The following is a 23,718-nucleotide window of genomic DNA, read 5'->3' as shown; positions in this document are numbered from 1 at the left end:
TCTGAAAGCAGCTTCTGTCTCTCTCTCTGTTGATGCTTTGGCCGTTAGGGGCGCGAGCAGAGTGTGTGAGTGTGTGTGTGTGTCGGGGGGGGAAGGTGAGGGGAGGGCTGTGTAATCTGTTTTCTCTGGTAGCTGACTCAGAGCAGGAGCTGTATAAACATGCCCTTCCTCTGCGGGAAGCGAATGGATCACTCCTCATTAGAAGTGGCGCACCCAGGCCTGTCTAGACACTCGCGTGAGAACGCTCGAGAGTGAGAGAGCGAAAGAGAGAGAGAGAGAGAGAGAGAGAGAGAGAGAGAGAGAGAGAGAGAGAGAGAGAGAGAGCAAACGAGCCAGAGAACAGACGAGAGTACCAGGGTGCAGATGGACGGTTATTTGTGATGGGTCCACCTGACAGCCTCTCAACAAAACAAAATAATAAAAAAAGTCCAACATGGTCAAAATGTATTGCTGTGAGCAGGTTTGACAGGTGAAGACAGGAGAGCAGAGAAGCTCTGGACAAGGGAGTATTTTTTGTTGTTGTTGCTGTGTTGTTGTCATTTGTTTTTCTCCCTTCAACCACTGTGTTGTTGTTGTTGTTGTTGTTGTTTTTGTTGTCGTTGTTGTCTGTGTGACAGGCTGAAGGTTGTGTCCATCAAACTGTGGCTCCCTGCCGGAGCCTGTTAAGGATTAATTTCTTACCTGACTCCTGTTCATGTGAAAACAAACAGGCCTGACAGAGCAGCGTGCTCCGCCTGGGAGATCTCAACACCTTGGGCATGCATCTCTCCTGCTTTCTCTAGCCTTGTCAGTCACCGTCACACACCGAGTATGCTCTTTGTCAACATCTGTCAGCTGCTTGCCTGCCGGGTGTGTGTGTGTGTGTGTGTGTGTGTGTGTGTGTTTGGAAACCTGCCCCTGATACAGTATTTAATGGATTTTCTTTTCCACGTTCAGGAAGCAAAGCTGGGGTTGTTTGGATAATGGATTCTATTCTGCTCTATCTTTTCTCGTACTCCAACACTCAGGTTTCAAGAGTGTTTGTGCGCTACTTTTGAGCAAGTGCTCTGGAGTCCTTCCGCCACGCCACCGCCCGCGGAGTGATTTATCTTCCTAATGCTCTCTCCATCCTTCCTCTCCGGATCGCCAGAACCGTGTCCCCCGTGACGCTCTGTAGTTGGACCCCAGAGCCCCGTGTGTGGTTGGGCCGTTTCCTACCCCCGCCCCCCCCCCCCCCCCCCCCCCCAGCGGCACTCGGCTCCTATGCTAAAGAGACCATTGACCCAGTGCTCCCCGGCCTGCTCGTACAGCCTGTAGAAGTCCCAGAGGCAGTGAAGTGGCTCCATGCCAGGGCCTTTTGTCAGCCATAATGGATAGCTCTCCTCTTCTCTCCACCGTTCTCTCTCTTTATCTCTCTCTCTCTCTTTCTGTCTCTACCTGTTAAAGAGGGGGATTAAAGAGCACTCAGTTGCGCATGATTGCATGGAAAAACAGTCCAGAGTGCTTCCAGCGCTGGCCCTCGACTCAAACCCGGTCGGTCGGGGCTCAGGGGAAAGCACCTGGGTCTTGGGCAGAGGGGTGGCCAGGGTAATTGTGTGAACACGGTGCTCCAGTTGATGAGACTCTCCTATGATTACTCAGCGGTTTGACCTCCGCTCGATGAGACTCTCCTATGATTACTCAACGGTTTGACCTCCGCTGTCGGGTGGAAAGGTGAAGGTGGCGGTGATGAGTGCGGGAGAGAGGCGCGGAATGTCACACAACTTGGAACGTGTGCCGTTCTCCCTAGTTACCGTAGCCACCGCAGACTCTTTTTTGTTACGTTCATTCCTGCTTCATCTGGATGTGTGTGTGTGTGTGTGTGTGTGTGTGTGCGAGTGTGTTTGTGTTTGTATTTGTGTATTGTTTATGTGTATTTACTGTGAGACAGATGAAGAAGTGGCACACACTGAGCGGGAGATGGAACAGGGCTTGTCTCGTTATCTGTGTCACCTAGGTTGTCTGACAGTCAAGCTGAGCCCCATTTCACAGACAGGACTGCCATGCTCCTGACAGCCCCCTGGTGCCTCTCTCTCTCTCTCTCTCTCTATTCCTCTCTATTCCTCTCTCCCTGTATTGTCCTCTCTCTCTCCTCTCTCTCTCTTCCTCTTTCCCTCTATCATCCTCTCTCTCTCTCTCTCTCTATTCCTCTCTATTCCTCTCTCCCTGTATTGTCCTCTCTCTCTCTCCTCTCTCTCTCTTCCTCTTCCCCTCTATCATCCTCTCTCTCTCTCTCTATTCCTCTCTCCCTGTATTGTCCTCTCTCTCTCTCCTCTCTCTCTCTTCCTCTTCCCCTCTATCATCCTCTCTCTCTCTCTCTCTATTCCTCTCTCCCTGTATTGTCCTCTCTCTCTCTCTCTCTCTTCCTCTTCCCCTCTATCATCCTCTCTCTCTCAGTTTCTTCTCTCTCTCTCTCTCTCTCTCTATCTGTCTCTTCCCTAGTGACACAGAGACGGAGGGGGGGGGGGGGCACAGGCATGCTTGTTTTGTATTCTGTCTCCACTCTTCCCTCTTCGCACCTTTTCATGTAGTGGAAGCGAAGACACTAAATGACAATTTCTGGAGAGAGCTAAACAGCTTTCTGTCATTGCCCAGGTCTGGCACAATGCATCCATAAGTCTCTCCATGAGACAGCACTCTCTCTTATGCGTGTCAATGCCTGCTGAAAGTGTTCCTACGCAGCCGCACACTCAGAATCCCATCACATCAGTCTGGCCAGGTTGGTTTCAGTACACCATCTATAGCCCCCTCATGCTGGAGGTCCAATTAATGCAGCCACCCACTCAGAATCACACCACCTCGCTCTGGCTAAAGATTGTTGATGTTTGAACTCAACAGCCAATCAGATTCTTTAAGTCTGGTTTATGCTCCTGAATCCCAATGTGTTGATTGGTTGGGATTGTTTATGCCTTTAGGTCCTAGCCACGATGTTCCTTTCCCTTTTACAAGCCCAGGACTGCATATGAATGCCAGAGGTTTTTTTAGATGTTCCATTGAACATTCATCTAGAGGACAATGAGAAGACATCTGCTGAATTTGACAAAATTTGGTTTTGTCAAAGACACATTGGTTTACAGAGACAGACTCCACCTTTAAATGGTGGCACATTATCCTATGTCTAACCTATGCCTATTAAACAGTGCTGTTTGTTAGAGAGCGTGTGAAGGTGCCACGCATGGGGTTAGCAGTGAGAGGAGTACGGAGATAAAGCCTGTTTGTTCTAGATAGAGTGGAGATGGAGCAGATTTTCTCTGCTGAGGTTTGCTCCCATATGAATTACACAACAAAGCTACTGCGTGTTTGAATTGGGGAGGGGTGTTTGTGTTTTTGTGTGTGTCATTGTGTCTATGTGTGTGTGTGTGTGTGTGTGTGTGTTTGCGTGTGTGCGCGTCACAAGTCTTATCTCCCGAGAGATTATTTTCCTCTGAACCGAGGCATGCTTGTAGTGGCATATTTCCTCAAGAGGCCAGATTCCTTAAAGTATCTCTGTCGTCGGGGGACTTGCCTTGGAGACACTGTATCCTCTCTGACAGTGAACCGCTCGTTTGGCAGACGCTCAGAGAGCTTGTCAGCGAATGAATTGATTACACAGCGCTTTACAAAACTACTTTGTCCTATTTTTTTTTTTTTTAAAGAGGATGTTGTTTTTTTTATCACAAGGACGACATTTCCACTAGTAACATTTACTCGGTTCTCCTCTTGGCTGCGCTCATTTCCCATTCTGTAATCACTTTGACTTGGAGGCCGTCAGTGCAGCCATGTCTATTCCACTGGTTCGTTGTGTGGGCGCGATCGAGAGGCCCTTGCTAGGCCGACTCGCAGTTCACGTTCAACACCAGCAATCTTATTTGTCACGCCATGCAGAGGGATCAGCCTGTAACCCGGAGAGACTGTTCTCTTGAAGGAAGAGCACATGGTTGTTTCCCTGGCCATGTAAGAAGTCACCTGTGTATGCCATAATGCCGGGCGTGCAGCCACCGAGGGCCTACCGTGTTGTACATCGTCCCAGCGCTTGCGGCTATTGCTACAACGCAAACAGGGCTGCGGAGGAAAAGAGCAGCTCGTTTAGGTAGAGAGCGGGAGGGAGTTTTGGCAGGTGGTGGTGGTGGTGGGGGGGGGGGGGGGGGGGGGGGGGGGCGAGGAAAAGGTATTGGGTGTTACAGACACACAAAGGCCCAAAGTATCGACCGCCACCCTCCCCTATCGCCTCCTCGTCTCCTCAGCGGGACCGCTGCTCGGTTTATTTTTATGTCACCTCTCCTCCTCTCCTTCACACTCATCCTCTTCACAGCTGGATGTGGCGTCCAAGCGTGTGTCTGGTTCTCATCACTGCACTTTTGGTGCAGTTATTCTTTAGGGTTGGGCAGTGTTGGATCTGGTTGTGTTATATTTCTAAAATAATCTGCCTGTCTGCCTGCCTAAAATGTTTTTAAGTATATTCATTCAAGTAAAGGATTCAAGCAGATGAGCATAATTTTGGCCTCGTAGCCCATAAAAACAAGCCGCTTAATCCAAGACTTTATGTAGTGTACACTTTTAGGATTACATCTAATCCTAAGCAAGTAAGCAAGTGTTTTCAAAATAGCTTGACATCAACGTTTGAATGAGTCATCGTTTTGTTTTTGGATGGTAAGATATTTTGGGGATCACAGTCTCACTGAAACAGGCCAAGCTGGAGGAGGAGGAGGAGCAGGAGGAGGTGTGGATGAGGTTGCAACCAGGGAAGAGGAGTTAACACTCATCGTCTGGGGAAGGAGCCACATTGTGCATCTGTTGCTGACACCACATTGTGTGTGTGTGTGTGTGTGTGTGTGTGTGTGTGTGTGTGTGTGTCTGTGTGTGTGTGTGTGTGTGTGTGTGTGTGTCTGTGTGTCTGTGTGTGTGTGTGTGTGTGTGTGTGTGTGTGTGTGTGTGTGTGCCCGTGGGTGTGTGTGTTTGTGTGTGTGTGTGTGTGTGTGTGTGTGTGTGTGTGTGTGTGGGCATTCCCATATGTGTCTGTGTGTGGGATAACACCCACCAGGGTGAGCTCAGGCAGCTTCCTGTGACCGGGGGCGGCAAGATCACAGGCCATATTGGTCTCTGTCAGGGAGAAGGAGGAGGGTGGGGTAAAAAGAGGATAGAAAAAGAAGCACACACAGTATGTGCAATGCATGTGTGTGTGTGAGCGAGAGAGAGAGAGAGAGAGAGAGTGTAACCCTCAAGGCTTACAGTACCACACTGTGTCCCTCCTGGGCCCACTGATGAAATAAACTCCTCACAGAGGGACTTGGCATGGTTGGAGATGCAGTAATATGAACAGGCCTGGGGTAGCATGGTGTTGTTGGGGGAGAGACCTCCCAGGCCACCTTCATGTCGTTTTAGCATCTGATCAGATTGGTAGTCCTACAGTACGTCTTGCTAGTCCTACAGTACGTCTAGCCCAGAGGGGAATTAGTGTATGTTGTGGAGAGAGTGTATGGTGCACACACTGTTTTCTAGCATTATATTCTACCTCCAGACTTAATACTACTTTATGATGACCACTGCTTTTTGTTTTGTTGGACGATATCATATACTAGGACATCACCAATCAACATGAAACTTGGTATGGTTGACACCCCCGCTATTGAAGGTTTGTGTCCCTGGGTGTGCGCTGGGGTTGCCTCAAAGCTCTTACTGTTCACACTTTCTGCTTGATCCACGATGATGTATTCCCTATCCTGCTATAAATGGTTGTGCTCATTATTTATTTAGGACTGTTTTCAAACATGTTCTTGCCTACCATACTGTATGTGCATACTTTTTCAAAACTTTGTAAATAAATGTAACGTTTTACAATGCAAGCCATATTGTTGCTCATGGCTGTGGGACATTGGTCATGTGACGTGACATGACATATCTCAATAAATGCTGAAATTTAGCACAAGAATTTGTTACAAAGCCACACTCCTCATATTCACAAGACATGGCGCATCACCATAGAACATAAGTCCCAGGTACAGATTCACACTCCAGTGCACTAACAGACACTTCCACAAACCAAATGCATTTGATCTTAGCGTAATGGAACACCTTTTTTAGTCCATTGTTGGCATAAAACACTCATGGTACACACTTTTCTTGGAATGGGAAGTATCCTCTTATTTCACTTAATTCTTGCTCATTCTCTCACTTATGTATATATTTGTGGTGGTCGTGTTGAGCTCTGCTTTACTGTATGTCTACTTTCTGTTGCATTTTATACATCTTTGGTCTTTATGCTTTCTCTTCCATGCCTTTTATACATCTTTGGTCTTTATGCTTTCTCTTCCATGCCTTTTATACATCTTTGGTCTTTATGCTTTCTCTTCCATGCCTTTTATACATCTTTGGTCTTTATGCTTTCTCTTCCATGCCTTTTCTTTTCAAATCTATTTCCTTCACCCACTCTTTTTTTAGTTCTCTTTTCACCCCCCCCCACACACACACCCTCTCTGTTAGATCACAGCAGAGATGTAAGGAGGGCTTGTGGAAAGCCATGGTCTGCTCTCTCTCCCTCTCTCCACTCTCTCTCGCTCTCTCTCTGTCTGTCTTTCTCTCTCTCTTTGGGCTCCGGCCATAGCCGTTAAAGAGATTTAGAGTGTGGCTTATTGTTTTTCTGCGCCACCCATTGTCACCAAGCTCCCCGAGCCTCTCCCCGGAGTGAGCCCTTAGCCAGATGGTGTCATGCTCGTTCCCATTATAAAAGACAGTCAGAGACGAGAGGAGAGGAGAGGAGAGGAGAGGAGAGGAGAGGAGGGAGACAGGAAAAAAAGGGAGAAAAAGAAAGCCAGGAAGAGTTGGGTAACTGCTCATGCCCTGCGCTTAGAGGCAAAAGGCAGGTGCGTGCTGCGGAGGTGAAAGGAAAACAAAAGTGTGAGTCCCCCGCCGGATGTCCCGCTTTTGAAGGCGGCAGTAGCGGAGAGCTCCGGCCGACTCCTGTGGAGCGTTTACGTGGGCCGGCACTTAATGAGGCTGACGCAGGCTGCCAGGGTTGCCGGATGTTTTTAAACAAGGAAGAGGCTGAGCGTAGATTTTTACTTTCATCCCACATCTCGGGGATAAGATTACAGACGTGCAAGCTGGCTATGATGCTTAGTGGAACATAATGAAGCAATGTAATATCACTGTAAAGTATTTCAAGACATAAACACATTTCTTTTCATATTGCATCTAACTAGTTTTGTTACGAAGCATGGTCTTGTTAACTGCTGTGAGAGAATTGAGTTTGATAGATGGCAGGCCCATATGCTAGCATCTCAATATAAGGACTTGTTAGAGGAAGTGACTGTTTGCTGTGGTTTAATTAAAGGTGTATACTGTATGTAGTCACAGCACCATTCATTTGAGCTACTGCCAGAAGCCGGCACATATTTTGAGCCGCAACGAATGCCCCACTAAATCAATGCAACTTAAAAGCGCGACACTTAACAGTGATTTATCCTGTCGCAAATTTGCCCAGGAACAGTTTGCCGCTCATGCATAAATCCACACTTTGAGCGCTCGTGAGGATAGCTAAATATTTTTCAAATGGCGTAACAAATCTCCACCCCCCCCCCCCTTTCCTTCCTCCTCCTCCTCCTCCTCCTCTCCTCCTCCTCCTCCCCCCTTCCTCTCCTCCGTTCCAGCCCCGCCGCCGCCACGGAGGATAATTTACACCATAAAGAGGTTTGGCTGACGGCTGCCTGTCAAACAGGAACAGCGGCAGATGAAATGTTTAATCAAGTAGGCTGCCAGCACGGGAGAGAGAGAGAGAGCGGGAGTGAGGGAGAGAGAGAAGGGTGAGGGGGGTAGAGAGAGAGAGAGAGAGAGAGAGAGAGAGAGGGAGGTAGAGAGGGAATGAGAGAGGGAGAGAGAGAGTATGCGGCCGCCTCCTTCAGCCTGGCAGAGAGCTGAAGTCAGATCAAACGAGTGCTGCTGCTGGGCCATTCTCACAGTGGTTGGCAGCTAAGGGGAGGTGAGGGTGGAGGGGGGGGGGGTTAAGAGTGGGAGTGTGTACTGGGGTTGGTGGGTGGCTGGCTGCTGGCATCACGCTTGGAGGATGATGAAGATGCTGCTGCATGTCCTCTGTAGTTAGGGGGAAAATACCATTTTAGGAGAGCACAGCGGCAGGGAATCATCCCACCCCACCCCCCCCACCCCCCCAAACACCGCTGCCAAGAGCAGTGAGAGTGATGGCGAGCCAGTGATTGAGATAGAGACTCTCTGTTCATCTGTTTTAACCAGTGATAAGGTATTGTAATTATAGCTATAATGATAGATAACAAGATCAGGTTTGATGCAGGTTCATAATTGTCTTGTTGCTAATGTACCCAAGATGCCTGGTTGGAAGAGTCTTCAACAGTCACTAAAATAGCTTTCTCAGTGGGCATTAATGCACTCATTAGCAAGTAAGCTACGTAGCCAATACAGCTGATAAGTATTGATGATAAGTTCTTTTAGTTCCTAGGGACTGTTTGGATGGGAAATGGAGAGAGAAATGTTAGACCTGACCAATACTTGTTGAAGTTGTAGAAGGCAAATCAAATACCTGCTGAACAAACAGGCACGTCCTCTTATATATATCATGTTTTTTAGGTTTACTTTTTAATTCAGAATCAGAATTGTGCTTTATTGCCAAGTAGGTTGACGCACTAAAAGAAATTTGTCTCCATTGATATTCCAGTACAGACAAAATATAAATATATACACAATATAAAATACAATATAGACAATATTGTATGAATAAAATAGCATGTAGACCACCCACATATACTACATTATAGTATGGCCCAAGGCCCAAATGTACATATCCACAAAGCATGTAAATATTAGGTGCCTGACATGATTGCCTGCAGGAAAATGGAGTCAGGAGCAACAAGGCCCATGCAGATCCTGCACACCTCCCATCTCATTGTTTAAAGATGGCCTTCTAACCTTCCAGTATCCGCTTGCTAATGTAGGGGAAGTGATCCCCTGCCGAGCTCTTTGAGCCTCTTAAATAATTACTCTGGATGGAAAGAAGCGGGCCTTTAGAAACATACTGACCCCTTCCACAGGGCAAGAGAAACTCTCTCTCTCTCTCTCTCTCTCTCTCTTCTCTTATCCCCCACACACGGTCTATCCTCCCTTTCCCTCCTTTCCCCTCTCTCTCTCCCTCTCTGCGTCTCTCTCTCTCTCTGTCTCTTGCGTGCACCGAGGGCTCTGTTTGAGTGCCAGCTCATTAAAGATCTCTCTGTTCCCTTCGTGGTTTATGCATGTTCCGTGAAAAGGAGTGCGCTCTGGAAATGGCCGTGGGATGCTTGGAGCAGCGGCAGCCGTCGCCGCCGAATGGCTCCAGGCTCCCGCGGGGGCTCCACTCTCCGCTCTCCGCTCTGCCTCCAGATTTCAGGACATGCCTCTTGACCAGATGCGGGCGGTTAAACCGGGGATGACTGCGCGGTTACAGATGTCTCTCCCTCACTCCCTCTCCCCCCTCTCTCCCGCTTCAAAAAAAAAGATCTCTTCCTCCTCTCCTCCACCCCCTCCGGTACAATCTGGAACCATAACAAAGCACGCTCCCACACCCCCCCCCCCCCTCCCACCCGCCCACCTCTTCCCCCTCCCACTCAGCCCTCCCCGCTTCCGTTACCATAGCAACACGCACAGGCCAGACCGGTTGAGAGTGGGTTTCTCCTGTTGCCACCCGTGCGTGTGAAGTGGCCTCTGTGGCTGGGGTCCTCCAGTCCTGCAGAGCCTCTATCTCACGGTGACTGCTCTGTTTATATCTTCTCCTCCTCCTCCACCTCCTCCTCCTCCACCTCCTCCTCCTCTTCCTCTTCTACCCTTTTCTCTTTTTTCTCTTGCATGTGACCGGACATTCTGCCTAGTGAAAAGGCTGCGGTTTTACTGTTTGCTCTCCATAGTCCTGTGGCCTGCTCCCGCTCACCTCCCATAATTCCCTCCACATGGCCCTGATTTTCCTGTGTTACCAAACCAAATCTTTCCAGATGGTGTCAGGATTCTTTTAAGTGCCCAGTGCTAGGAGGGCCAGTGTTATATGGCTGCGTTTAGGATGGGGCTAAAAAGGTGTTTCTGCTAATAGGGTGAGAGCAAATGGGAAATACACAGTATGCTTTACCTACCATGCTTCTGCTAATATCCCTCAAAGGATGTGATTGTGTGTGTGTGCGTGTGCGTGTGCGTGTGCGTGTGTGTGTGTGTGTGTGTGTGTGTGTGTGGTATGCAAATGTGAGGTCTTTGAACAGATAGCATGAATATTGATAGCTGCCATGTTGCTTGCCGCCGAGTGCAGGATCTGAAGAGGAAGACACCTGGCGACACGTTTCATGTCCTTTTGTTTTTCATTTTGTCGCACTTTATCTGGCACTAAAGCACTTCAAACGACGTCTACCCAACTCCACCCCCAGCACCCCCCACGTCGCCGTAATGAATTGCATGAGAAGCAGGGCGGCTGGCTGGCCCGCGGGAGAGATTAATGCGCTGTCTGTGTGACTGAAGAGCTCTGCTCCCCGCCACCAGTAGGTGTCAATGTGATGTTGTTAAAGCCCTCATTCAAAGTCACGTCAGCCCAGCCAGCAGCGAGCACTTCTTTGTCATCCTAACGACTAATTTTCAGGTCTCACTAAAGGGGCTCAGAAGGAGACCCCCCCCCCCCCACACTTCCACCTCTCGTGTTGAGTCGAGGTTCTCCCACTTTTCTCTGTCTTTTCTGCTACTGGTACATTGTTTACCCGTGTTTAATTTAGCGGTAAGGCCTGGAGGAAATTCCCCAAGTCGTGCACCTTTTAAAGCATATTGGAGTTGTTTTGTTAACGCTAATGTGATAGCCATCTGGTCCCCCCACCCCCCCGAGCCAATTATTTGATTATTCAAATGGTGCCTCTCTCTTGCATGGGGTGACTGAAACTGACTGGTGTAAATTAGTCTCACAATCGGAGAACAGATGTCGAAATTTGAACTAACAATTTATGCCCTCCTCTCTGGGTCACTCTGTGTCAAATCAGATGAGGTTGCTGGATTTTATTCAAACCGTGTCTGTAACATGAATGAGTCACTAAACCAAAGCCGGTAAATTATTTCTGTACAAATCCTTTGTCTTAAATGTTTCAGCCATTGATGTCCTAGGCCTCTTGTACATTTGTTGTGAAGACCTAAAATATTAGATATTAGAATTAAAAAGGATTTACACTTACAGACAAAATACTGACAGATGCCACATGGGAACAATGAGTTTACAAGACCCTCTATATCACTTGTTTTTCACTTTGGTTTCCACACTTTGTTTTGGTTCAGTCATAGTGAGAACATGCTTTGGTAACACTTAAGAGTGTCGACATAAGAGTGACATGACACTGTCATGACACATGAACCCTAACCCTAACCCTAACCCTAACCCTAACTCTAACCCCAACCCTAACCTTAAACCTAATCCAAACCCTAATCCTAAATCATGTCACTCTTATGTCGATACTGTCAAGTAAAGTGTAACCCATGTTTTTCTTAGCTCCTACAAAGTTTGTGCAGGCTAAGAATAATACTTTCTAAAGATATTATTGTCCAAGCATGTCCTCCAAGATGAAGCATTTTATCCCTCAGTGTTTGGAACTGTGATAGCACCTTATTAACGTATTTGCCCCCAGTTTGTTGCCCTCATCTTATTGTACAGTGTGGAAGCTACTGTACATACCAACAGCAAGACGTCGATCTGCCACCTTGCATAGGCCTGAGTACAGATTTGTCTCAAGCATAAATGTGCAAATGGTGCCAGCTGTTTGTAAAGGCCACTGCTGTAGGAGGTTAGTCATCGGCTTTAAGTGGAGGAACTCTTGCCTTTTTTTCCCCCCTCCACGAGCACTTGAGCCGCAGGCAGTTATTTCAGTGGCCGTTGACAGGATTAAAGATGGCTCGAGAGTAATTGACCTTGTTGTAGTGATCTGCTCCGAATAACCTCGCTCAGCAGAGGTTTGCACTTGACTGAATGTTATTAACCCCCACCGCCATTTAATCCATGCACACATACAGTGCACTAATGGCTATCTTCTCTCTCTCTCTCTCTCTCTCTCTCTCTCTCTCTCTCTCTCTTTCTTCCTGTTCTTTTCTTCTCTCTCTCTCTCTCCCTCTCTCCCTCTTTCTTTCTTCCTGTTCTTTTCTTCTCTCTCTTTCTCCTCTCCTGCTCTCTCTTTCCCTCTCTTTGTTGCAGAAGAAGAATGGCTCCATGAAGATGCCCGATAGGAAAGAGCGATGGGAGAAGCCGATGGTGAAGAGGCAGCGAGAGGAGCAAGCGAACGGCGTCGCGGACGGAGTTGACCCCGCGGAGAATGGGTTCGACGAGTGCGCCGCCAGCCTCGAGCGCGACCAGGAGCGGGTGAAGGAGAGGCTTCTGAAGAAGACGTACTCCAAGAAGAACAAACGGGTAAGTGCTCTCTTTCTTTCTTTCTTTCTTTCTTTCTTTCTTTCATTCTTTCTTTCTGTCTTTCTTTTTTGGTTCTTTCTTTATTTCTTCTCCCGCTGGGTGTCCTTGTGTTTGTTGTTTCGTACGTGGGCGCCAGCGCGCAGGGTGAAAAAGGTCATGACCTCCATGTCTGGTGTAGCCGACACTGTTTACTAACAGTCAGTAATCTTGTGTTGAAACTTCAAACAAAAACTTCTGCTGAAGTAAAGATAGGCTCATCGATCTCTGTCTGGCAATGGGAGACGTGTCTCTACAAAAAGATCAGACAAAATGCACTCCAGATGTTCTTGCAGACCCTGGCTCCTTCGAAGGATGTCCCTGCAATTTGAACGTGTGGCTCTCTTTACAGTACATTGCGACATCTGGCTTATGCAGCAGAGGAAGCAGAACATCTGTGGTCAGGCTATTGTCAGGTCTGACTTCCTTAGACGCTTTTTTAAAAGCCTCTGTCGCCATGTTGTGAGCATAGATAATGGGATTGACTGCTCGATGCTTGTCGGGCGGAATGAATGCTAAGCACCCGCTGAAAATCTCCCATGTCTGGTGGAGTAAGCACATTACATTAGCCAACACAGAATTAGACCAGCCACTAATCCAACTGTGATTGCTGTTGTTGCACACTCTGCACAATAGGGCAGTATCACTGTCTCCCCGGGCCTGTGCACATTTGTGTTTGTTGGCTCCCTGTGGCAGTAAGTGTTCACAGTAGGGTGCCTCATGTACCCAAGCATAAAACCTGGGGTCTGCTTTAAGGACACCTCTCTGTCCTCTCAGTGAGTTAGATTGTGTGTGTGTGTGTGTATTTGTGTGTCTGTGTGTGTGTGTGTGTGTGTGTGTGTGTGTGTGTGTGTGTGTGTGTGTGTGTGTGTGTATTTGTGTCTGTGTGATTGTGTGTGTGTGTGTGTGTGTGTGTGTGTGTGTGTATATGTGTGTGTGTGAGTGTGAGGGGGGTGCAGGACTGTTTAGCAGGAGAGGCATTTCAAGAGAAGGCAGTCACGTCAGAGGGGAGGCCGTGTCAGATAAATCCATCCGGCTGGTGCAGCAGCCCTGGCCTGAGCCAGTGCAGATCACCACAGCACAGCACAGCACAGCCCACAGAGAGCAGTTCAACACACAACACAGCGCACTGAGCCAGCCAGCCAGTCCATCCGCTCTCCAAGCCGCCTTATCAGCTCCTCCTCGAGTGCTCCCCTTCCACTGGAATCCAATGCATATAAAGCACCATCATCCAGATGCAATCGCTGGCCTGATGAGAGCATTTTGTTTTTTATCTGTCACTGAAATGTCCTTGGCAGCAGTGTAAACTCAGGATATTATAGGCTGTGTGGGTGTTTATCATTGCACCATTTTCCCCACTAGGCAAGTTAGTTTCCTCCCAGATAAAAAAACGAAGGAGATGTGTGTTAGTGTGTGTGTGTGGGGGGGGGGGGGGGGGGTGTTGAGGATGTGGGCGCGGGAGGGGAGAGGAGGGAAAAAATCCTTTCTCGCGTGTCGTCATAATTGCAGTGGGGAGAGAGCACCACAAAGCAGCCATCTGGATTTGAGAGAGGCTTTTACACGCGTGTGGAGACTTCCTAGGTGCTGTGATGTGTGTGTGTATGTGGAGAGAGAGAGAGAGAGAGAGAGAGCATGAGTCAGTGAGAGAGAGAGAGAGAGAGAGAGAGAGAGAGAGAGAGAGAGAGAGAGAGAGAGAGAACCCTGAGAGGCTTGATCACGCCTCACTCAGGCAGTCACTTGAGTGTGCCGCTGAGCAGCTTAATGCTCCGAGGTGACAACGTAAAAGATGACAAGAGACAGCCTTGTGAGAAACCAGCTGCAGGTGGAGGGATGATGTCACTCCCGAGATGTGAAGGTCACTCTGTTCCTAGTTTGTAATGGATTATGGGGGGGGGAGGGTGCTCAATGTCAAAGTTAAAATATCATACTTCCATAGCCATGCCGTTTAAGAAGGTTTTTTTATAGGCTCTTTGAAGAAACAGTATAGGTTCTTCTAAGAGCTGTCTAAGAACTGTTGTTTTGTACTTACCTTTTTGAAATCATTTTGGCTAATAATGTAACAGACTTTTTTTTTAATAAGCCACTTAGAGCACAGAATATTTTGTATTGGAAAAGCAAAGAGAGTTTGTTTGAGCCAAGAGTTCCCTGAGCTCATGCTCTAAAACTGATAGCCTTAAGGCTGCCTCCCAGGCTTGGAATTAGACCTTTTGAAGGTTTCTTAGTGCAAGTCAAGTGAAGAACCATGTACTGCAGGTGTGTTTGTGTGCTTGGAGTTGTAGCTCAGTTCGTGTGTGTGTAGTGGTACAAATGCCAAGGTCATGGCTTTGACTGACCTGTGCATGTCTTAGCTAGGCTACATTCTAAATTAGTTAGTCTGACTGCTAAAGAAGTAAGTAGTGGCATACTTACCAGGCACAAGGCACATATCTGGCCTGCATTTGTCCTTGTTGAGGAACCCTAGCACTTGGCCTGAACTTTTCTTCATCCAAACACAGAGGCCTTCCTCTCCTCTTTCCCTCTGTCTGCAAACACACACACACACACACACACACACACACACACACACACACTTTTTAACCCCACACCTCTCTCCTTGTAGAGACTTCTCTCCCCCTGTCCTCTCTTCTGCAGACATGCAGTAGAGGTGTGAGAAACATGTCCCCTGCCTCTACACCCCCCCCCCACACACACACACACACACGAGCACTTCTGCATGCGTCAGGACCCAGTCATGCTGTCAGCTCTGCCAAGCAGCCGCCAGGGCCTGTTTCTCTTCCCCTGTGGGGTGAGAGGGAGTGTGTCACAGTGGGGGGTGCTGCGGTGTGTGTGCAGTGGAGGTGATGCGTGGCATGCCAGCCCCACGGCGGCCCCCTCGGCAGGGGGGCTCACCGACTGGATCCAATTACTGCCCTGGGGAGTCACAGACTCCGGGGCTGCTGCCTCGCGCGAGGAGGCCCCCAGGTTCACAACCTCCCCTGCATCTCTCCGCTCCAGTGTTCCTGTCAAAAACACTGTTTTTCTTTCTTCTTCTTCTTCTTCTTCTTCTTCTTCTTCCTCATCCTACCAGAGCAACGATAGCTAGTGGAGCCCTTTTTTTCTGTTGCCCTCTATGTTTTTTATGTGTGTTGTCATGCCATGTCTTTGTAGTTTATCATCAGAGCTCTGTATTGTGAGCTTGTTCAGTGGTAGACGTTGGGAGCAGACGGGTACATTGGAGATGATTTCATAGTGCAAATGCTGGCTGACATTAAGTAGTGCTAAATGAACCATAGAGTCATTCATATCCTAAAACTAAATTGGCCTTAAAGAACAGATATTAATATTATTAGTTTTTAGTATTACTTTGACTACACTCTAGAAGAGTGTGTTCCAATATATTCTTGGAGATGCTGTTTGTGCCCTTTTGTATATTTGCCAATGAAGACTTTATTAAGATTTCCAATTATATGGATGTTTCCCTTTCACTCTGTCTGTCTGTGTTTATATTTGCTGTGCCTACCGTTAGGGAGTTGCTAGGCTGATGCTGCTATTATGTTTATGTGTGTTCCTGCAAACACTTAGCGGCTATGGGAGTCAGATTAGCGTTGGTAATCTCTGCTTCCCAACCTAGCAGACAGAGTTCATTCCCTGTCAGTCAAAGTCGAAGAGAAATAATAAAAAGCAACCACCCCTCAACTCCCCACCCATCACTATGCTTAGCAGTGGCAGATCAGAGATAAGCGCGATGGAGGCGCCTGATAAGGGCTGCGGGTTGGGTTATCAGCTCGGTGTCAATCCTCTTCAGAGCTGCGGACGGAAGACCTGGCTATGCCTCTGAGTGGGCTCTGTGACAAGAGAGGCAGCACCTCATGGAAAACCACCCCACCTACACACACCACACACATACACACACCTACACCACACATACACACACCTACACACACACACACACACATACACACACCTACACACACACACACACAACATACACACACCTACACACACACACATACCCAACACTCGTACACACATGCACATAACACACGCACCAAAGGCTGCAACCGACGTCAGAGCCGTTAGCCACGCACGCTACTCGAATGCAAATGAGACTCTGACTGATCGTTAGTCACAGTGTGGGCGCTGTATACTAAACAAGCGGCATTGTGATTATTATTGATTGTGCCGGCCTGCGCTTTCATCCTCGGCCTGATAGAGTGGTTTGATGCCTAAATGGAGAGATTTACTCGCCATTTGCTCCTTTTATGCATGTAGCCGCGATGCGCTCCGGAGCGGTGGTTGTAATATTGTGTGGGCTCGACCGCTGAGAGACACAGCGGTTTTAGCTCAGTGCAGCTCCAGTCAGGCCTCCAGTAGACTCTGGTTTTAGAGCAAAGCACTGTAATGTCTTCTAACATTGAAAATGGAAGGAGATCAATGTAAACAGTGCACTGTCAACAGGTACAGTATGTCTCCCATAATGTTGATGAATAAAGTCAGACAGACTAAATGCTGCATATTATAAACCTTAATTATTAAGCTCCTCGGTTATTTTTTGCTGCTGGTGGTCCCCATGTTGTTAAGCATGAGTGATTGTAATTAGATTACGAAGGTAGGAATAGGTCGGAACGTAGGAATTGTTATTTTAAGATAGAAAAGTAAACTGGTTACTAAAGGGCAGAGAAAACTATTTAGACTAAAATAACTGCGGAGAGACACAGATGCACACAACCTTATGACCGTACGCAGCAGCATACTTGGGATTGTATTGTTGTTTACAGTTCAGTTGCAATCACTTGAAACACGCACACCCAAACACAGTTCATATCTCCATTGAGCTGGGCTGGTTGTCAAATTATTAATCTGAGTCCAAAATAATGTCTGCTACGTTTAATGACCCATAAGTGAGCAAGCGAGTGAGACAAGGTGTAATTACCAAGTCATGCAGACCTTTCTTCAGCCTAGGTACTGATTTTCATCTTTGAGATGTATAGGCATGTTTAAGTCATATATTTCTTTTCAGAAGCGTGTCTTCGCCGACACTAGTGTTTTAGCCTCACATGGCCCTGAATTAAAATTACAGTCGCGCACAGTGCTGCTTTGGCAGGCCCTCGCCGATCCCCCTGCAGTTAAACTGAGTGTCCTCGACAGCTCCAGTAGGATAAGTGTGGCTTGCTTTGTTTGTTCACAGACTCCAGGTGCTCGCCTCCGGAGCCGCGTCTACGGGGGAAGAGAGGGGGGGAAAGAAATAAAAAAAATTGGGAACGGTGTTTAAATTGCAAATGATGCATCGCCATGGAGAGACGGTGGGAGGAAGGAGGAGGAAGGAGAGTGTGAGAGAGAGATAGAGAGAGAGAGAGAGAGGGATTGAGAGAGAGAGAGAGGGAGAGAGAGAGAGAGAGAGAGAGAGAGAGAGAGAGAGAGAGAGAGAGAGAGAGAGAGAGAGAGAGAGTGAGGGATAGATAGAGAGAGAGAGAGAGAGAGAGAGAGAGAGGGAGAGGCGTCTGGGTCTGGCCCAGCTGCTGTGCTGTGGCTGGGTCTCTGCTGAGCCGCCCAGTTTACTCCATTATTACCCAGATCCCCAGGGCGGCCTCGGGAGCCTCGCAGCACTCACGCCACTCTCTTCCTCAGGCTCAGCACAAATACACACACACACACACACACACACACACACGCTCATACTCACATGCAGATGCTTTATGATGTATGTGCTCACAAATGTGCATCTCTTCATAGGCACCTGCTCCTCCAAACTACATGCGCCTGACTCAGACGCGGACATTCTCACAACTGCATACGAGCAGGGGTGTCCAAACTACGGCCCGCGGGCAAAATGCGGCCGCTACGCACTTTAATCCGGCCTGCCGAGCATTAATAGTTTATCATATATCCGGCCCGCCACGCTCTTTAATAAGGCCTGGCGAGCATTTAATTAGGTTATCATAGGCCACTCGCTAATTTTTTCCATCAATAGACGACGTTGTGGTTAACTTTAGGCTACTGCAAACTGCTTTACACTCTTCTTAGAGAATGTTTACAATGTCAATGTCAAAACAGCTTGTTACATATAGTATCTCCATTGCAGCAGATCTAACTACATTATGCTACTCCATTTAATTAGAAACACATTTGAGCATGCACGAGAGGGAGCGAGTGTAGCAGGTTCCAGCTGGCTTGTCATTGTTGATAATTGATATCTCCTTTTTATAAGAAACTTTTAAAAGGAAATCGCGATGGCAACAGTAGTTCCACTACTGACCATTCATAAACTGTGAGAGGGCACAGCCATAGGCACAGCACTAGCCATAGGCTATATTCGAGTGGAGCTGGCAAAAGAGTCTTAAAGTGCACCATTTATAAATGAATTAAACAGCAAACATCAAATTAACAGTATTTCTAAAGAAATTCATTTTATTCATAAATTACTTTGTTATTTAAATGATACAAAATGTTATATATATTTATATATATATATATATATTTATTTTTTTTAATTTTTAAAACCCAATATGGCCCTTGACACCCCTGGCATACAGGCACATATATACAGCTTCTCCTTTTCAAAGAACATAGCGAGATTTTCAATGTTCTCTGTCAAACTCCCACACACACACACACACACAGAGGCACACGTGCACAGGAACACACAGTCCCACAGTCGGCCTAAATTGAATCAGTAGCTCATTTGGAGCAGGCCTGGTCTCAGCAGCTCAGTCAGGTGAATATTGCATGGCGCTGTAAGTCCTGATTAATTCCCCAGCATGTAAGGCATGTGGCCGGGGCGAGACAGAGCCGTCCTCCCCTCCAGCCCCCCACCGGTCTTTTTTTAACCTCTCACTCGCCTGCAATTAGGAGAGGGAACATTGAATTAGTCTGGTCACAAAGACTTGGCCTTATGTAACACCAGAGTCATTAATAGGGTTTGTGGATAGCCAGCTACGTTGAGGGAGACATTTTTTTTATTATTATTATTGTAAAATAGATATGTGCTCTCTCAAAGACATGGGTGTCAGCAGCATTGTGAAAAGATACAAGAGCTATTACTGCACAGGGATTTAATTAGCTTCTGAGTCCTATACTGAATTTTCAGCTCTGTCAAAGCCACATAAGCCCCAGTATCTTAGATGGGAATTAAATGAATAATGGATATGCTTCATATACAGTAGTTGCGTTCTCTGCAGCTATAATGTAATTATATATTGTGTAAACAAACTGTTGTCTAGAGATCTTCAAGAGCTTTCATAATCACAGCATGCTGTCATAGATCACTTTGACAGCCCTCTTTCCGAGCACACAGCCCTCTTTCCAAGCACTTCCATATGGTTAAAGCTATAGCTTTCCTTACAACCCTGTGCAAGCAAACGTCAGTATGGAATGGAAAACAGGATACATGTGGGATCACCTTTGACCCTGTGTGTGTGTGTGTGTGTGTGTGTGTGTGTGTGTGTGTGTGTGTGTGTGTGTGTGTGTGTGTGTGTGTGTGTGTGTGTGTGTGAAGCTCAGTCCCCACAGCAGTTTGTTTCAGTAATGCGCTACAAAGTGGAAGAAAATAGGCTATTCGAAACAGCGTTCTCACTTACCCCATCATGCATTGTGGGCCTTTTGTGATTCCTGCGAGAGAAAAGGGTTGTGTGTGTGTGTGTGTGTGCGTGTGTGTGTGTATGTCAGTGTGTGTCACCGTCGCTCAGTGCTCTTCAGATTGGGTTTCCGGGACCCTTTGCACATTGCTGGCAACTGTCGGCATCGGCAGAGTAACCGTAGAACACAGACCCAAGAAGAGGCAGGGTCTGCTTCTGTCTGTTTTTTTTTTTTTTTGAAAGACGAGCCCTCGGTGACCGTCCCGAGCTCCCTCCTTTTTTGTCACGCTCTTGTCTATTTTGACAAGCCCACTTAGTGGTGAAACAACACGCTGGCTCTGTCTCACAGCCAAACCTTGAGTCCCCCCCACACAAGCTCTCTGTGCTGCTGAGCGTGCACCTTCTGCCTGCTGCTGGCAGCAGGTACCGGCTGGCCTAGGCGTACACAGCCCAGTTATATTTCACTGTGCGCAATTAAACTCGTGTGCACTTGTAATTATTCTTTCATAGCGGGCTGCAGCGTTCTGATGTATCGCTCCAGTTGAAATCTGCATTATGCCTGATGAGTGTGTAATGGGTGCTGCTGTGCGGCTGGGCTCTAGCAGTTGCTCTGTTTTGAACGGAGTAGCATGTGTTGATTACTCATTGTCTCTTTGGTGTCACCAACTGCTCTGGTTCTGTTCTCTGACACAGCACTTACTATATGACACTGTACTGTAGTACCCTTTCAATCTGTTCCTAGAGTTTTCCGGTTTCAAAGTTCAAAGTGAGTACAGATAAGTTGTAATGAAAATGTACTGGACTTTAGTGTAGTGCTCTATAAAGTGTCAATATTAAAAATTTGTTGTTCTTTGTTTATCCCTGAGTTGCCATTAGCTCAATATTGTTTTCTGTCCCACCTGAGATGCCGTAGGAGACGCACATTTGTTTATGTAGCTGGGAGGACACATACTGTCTGCTTTCTGGCTTGCTGCAAAAAGGACAGTGCCACAACAGCAACAGCGTGTGAGCCTGTCCCAGTGGCGCATGATGACGTTGCATTACTTCTGTTGCATTTGCAGCCGCATGTTGAAGTGAAAGGATTTTTTTTCTCCATTTTGTGTGACGCAAATGGGGACATTAGGGGCAATGAACTTAATGGGATGTCCAATCTCTGTTTTCAGTGCCTGTATCTAGGGGCCAGTAAAGCTGGACATAAACTCATATGTATTAAAGTGGATTAGCTGTGTCACTGAAACAGATGTGATCGTATCAGTGGCAGAGAGCCTCCCTGTGTTGTGGTTCTCACCCACGGAGGCGGCTGGCGTGGAGCAACAGTGCCCCCTGCTGCCTGTGAGCAGCGGTGCAGGTGGAGTTGGTGGGGGATGGTGTTCAGCAGCTAGGAAATGTTTAACCATTTCCTGTCCCTGCATCAGCTGTCTATCCACTGGGGGTCACTGTTCCAATTTGAAAGATTTTTGCTGGGTGGTTTTCTGCCACCAATAGCTCTGCTTCCCCTCCGAGCCAATGATAAGCCATCAGAGGAGAAGCAACAACACACAGGGCAGGTGATACTCTAATGGTGTTTTTTGGTCCTGGTTCCTGTTGTGCGGTGTAATGAATTCTTAATGTGATGGCTTCATGAAACCACCCCAGAAGTGCAGATAACAAAAAAAAAAAAGTCTATTGGGCTCCTTGACAAGGCTCCGTGTGGTTGATATTATTTTTGATATCCGCACAGCTTTTTATTACCTCATTACGGAGAAATGACTCCTGCTCTTCAAAGATTGTTTCTCTCAGGTGATGTGCACCTCACAGAGAAATTACCAAATTCATAATGCAGCCTAAAAGACGAGATTGTAATGGTGCCTTTGTCAAGCTGCTCTAGTTAGACGTGAGAAAAGAAGTCAGAGGTGAGATTGCTGCATATCCTCCTCGTTCTTGTTGTGGAGCTTGTTTACCTTGAGCCTCACCAGGCTGGGTGTGTTTTACTTCTTCTTTTTCTTTCCAGCCCCGTTTTGCTGGCGGTTTTATGATACTGAGAAACAAACGAGGAGGCCCCCTTTGATAATGTACAGTATGTGCCTTTAAAGTTGCAGAATCATTGCACACAATGGCAAGATTCCTTGTGCTCCCCTCCTGCCCCAGAGTCAGGAGCATGTTATGTAAAACATCATGGGATCTGCCATTTGCAAGACAAAACAGGGGGTGGCGAGAATGATAGCCTCGCAGACAATGGCCACAATGCCCTGGAGGTCTGTTGAAGAGACAGCAGCCGCCTCGCATCACCAGCCCCTCTGGGACAGCTTCCAGATGGGGGCAGGGCTCTCGGCGGAGACCCCCAGGGCGGGGCGGGGTAGGGGAGTTGGAAGGGTGTTCTCCCCTGGGTTTGGAGGGGGGTGGGCCCTAGGCTGAGAGGGTGCCCACGATGCGGTCCAATCCAATAAAGCCAGGCGGCCGAGCCACCAGGCAGCCCCTAAGTAGATTAGCATTGGAACAAGAAGCAGCGTGTGTGGCTGCAAGCGTGGGGATGTGTGTGTGTATATATATATGTGTGTGTGTGTGTGTGTGTGTGTGTGCTGCTGCTGGCTCTGCCAGCTCTCTGGGCACGGAGGGGGAAAAAAGCACATTAGAGTTTTTTCCTTTCTCACATTAAGCATGCATCGCCTGTTCATAATTCACTTGCTTACACTCCTTGGGTACATGAGTGAGACTCGTCGAGATGTTGCTGATTTTTCATAGGAAAGGGTTTTGTTTTGTGTTTTTTCTAGGCTTTGGGCTGTAGTTGTGCTGTTGCTGTGTGTGTGTGTGTGTGTGTGTGTGTGTGTGTGTGTGTGTGTGTGTGTGTGAATAGGGTCGGCGTTTGCCAAGAGCCTTTCAATGAGCCCTTTGTCATGTTCCACTGGCTCTCTCCTCACTGGTGTATTAGAGCGTTTGTCACCACTAAGTTGTGTTGTCAGTCGCTGGCACACTGGGAAGTGACCTTCTTTTGCTTTGTGTGAAAAAAACAACCCAAGGATGAGCACTGAGGATGGGCCACTGTCAGATAGGTTACAGACATGTGATAAATCCCACACAATGACAAGATGAAGAAGCTTCTAGAAAAAAAAAAAAAACGGAAAAAAAACCGCCAACAACACTGCATCTCAGATAAAGGTGATGTGGGATGAATATAATTACCCTGAGAAATAACACCTGCCTCCTAAGTAATGAGCTTGTGTCTGCAAGGTAATTGGCTCGGTAAATGGCATTTTGATCAAGTGGTCAACAGCGGCACTCCCAAGGAGAGAGCCAAAGTCATAGGAGTCTCGCCGCACTCTTTGCTCATCCCTCTCTGTGCATACATGAAAGCTTGTGGCGAAAGCCCAACGAGACCTTCGTCGGCTCTGGGAAGCTGAAATGCACCTCCTACCCCAAAAGGCATGAAATATTCAACGGCAATTTCCCCTGTTTGAAATAATACCTTGAAATGTTAATGTGCTTGCAGCGCTTGTTTTAAGTGAAAACGCATCCCCGGGTGGTTGTGTTTGCCCAGCCTTGGTGTGGGCCACTGTTAAAATGCTGTCATACTGAAAGCAATACTATGCACTGGAGGATTAGGCCAAAGAGCTGTCAGAGAGAAAGAGAGAGACAGACAGACAGAGAGAGAGAGAGAGAGAGAGAGAGAGAGAGAGAGAGAGAGTGTGTGAGCGAGAGACTATTTTTAGTGCCCTAGCATCGAATGGAAAATGGAAAAAGAAA

The 23,718-nt window shown here is 47.5% G+C and overlaps 1 protein-coding gene across 9 annotated transcripts in view; it reads left to right on the top strand.

Annotated features, from left to right (window-relative positions):
* Positions 1 to 23,718, top strand: part of fbrsl1 (fibrosin-like 1) — a 235,266-nt gene that overhangs the window by 43,785 nt on the left and 167,763 nt on the right. For all 9 annotated transcript variants that reach the window (XM_042100135.1, XM_042100138.1, XM_042100139.1 and 6 more), the window contains exon 2: positions 12,197 to 12,409. In XM_042100135.1, the coding sequence (XP_041956069.1) occupies positions 12,197 to 12,409 (213 nt within the window). The remainder of the gene's footprint in view (positions 1 to 12,196; positions 12,410 to 23,718) is intronic.

The sequence above is a fragment of the Alosa sapidissima genome, chromosome 8, assembly GCF_018492685.1.
Source record: "Alosa sapidissima isolate fAloSap1 chromosome 8, fAloSap1.pri, whole genome shotgun sequence".
Lineage (NCBI taxonomy): Eukaryota > Metazoa > Chordata > Actinopteri > Clupeiformes > Clupeidae > Alosa > Alosa sapidissima.
Note: the sequence above shows the minus strand (reverse complement) of the source record. Positions and strands in the feature narration are given on the sequence as shown.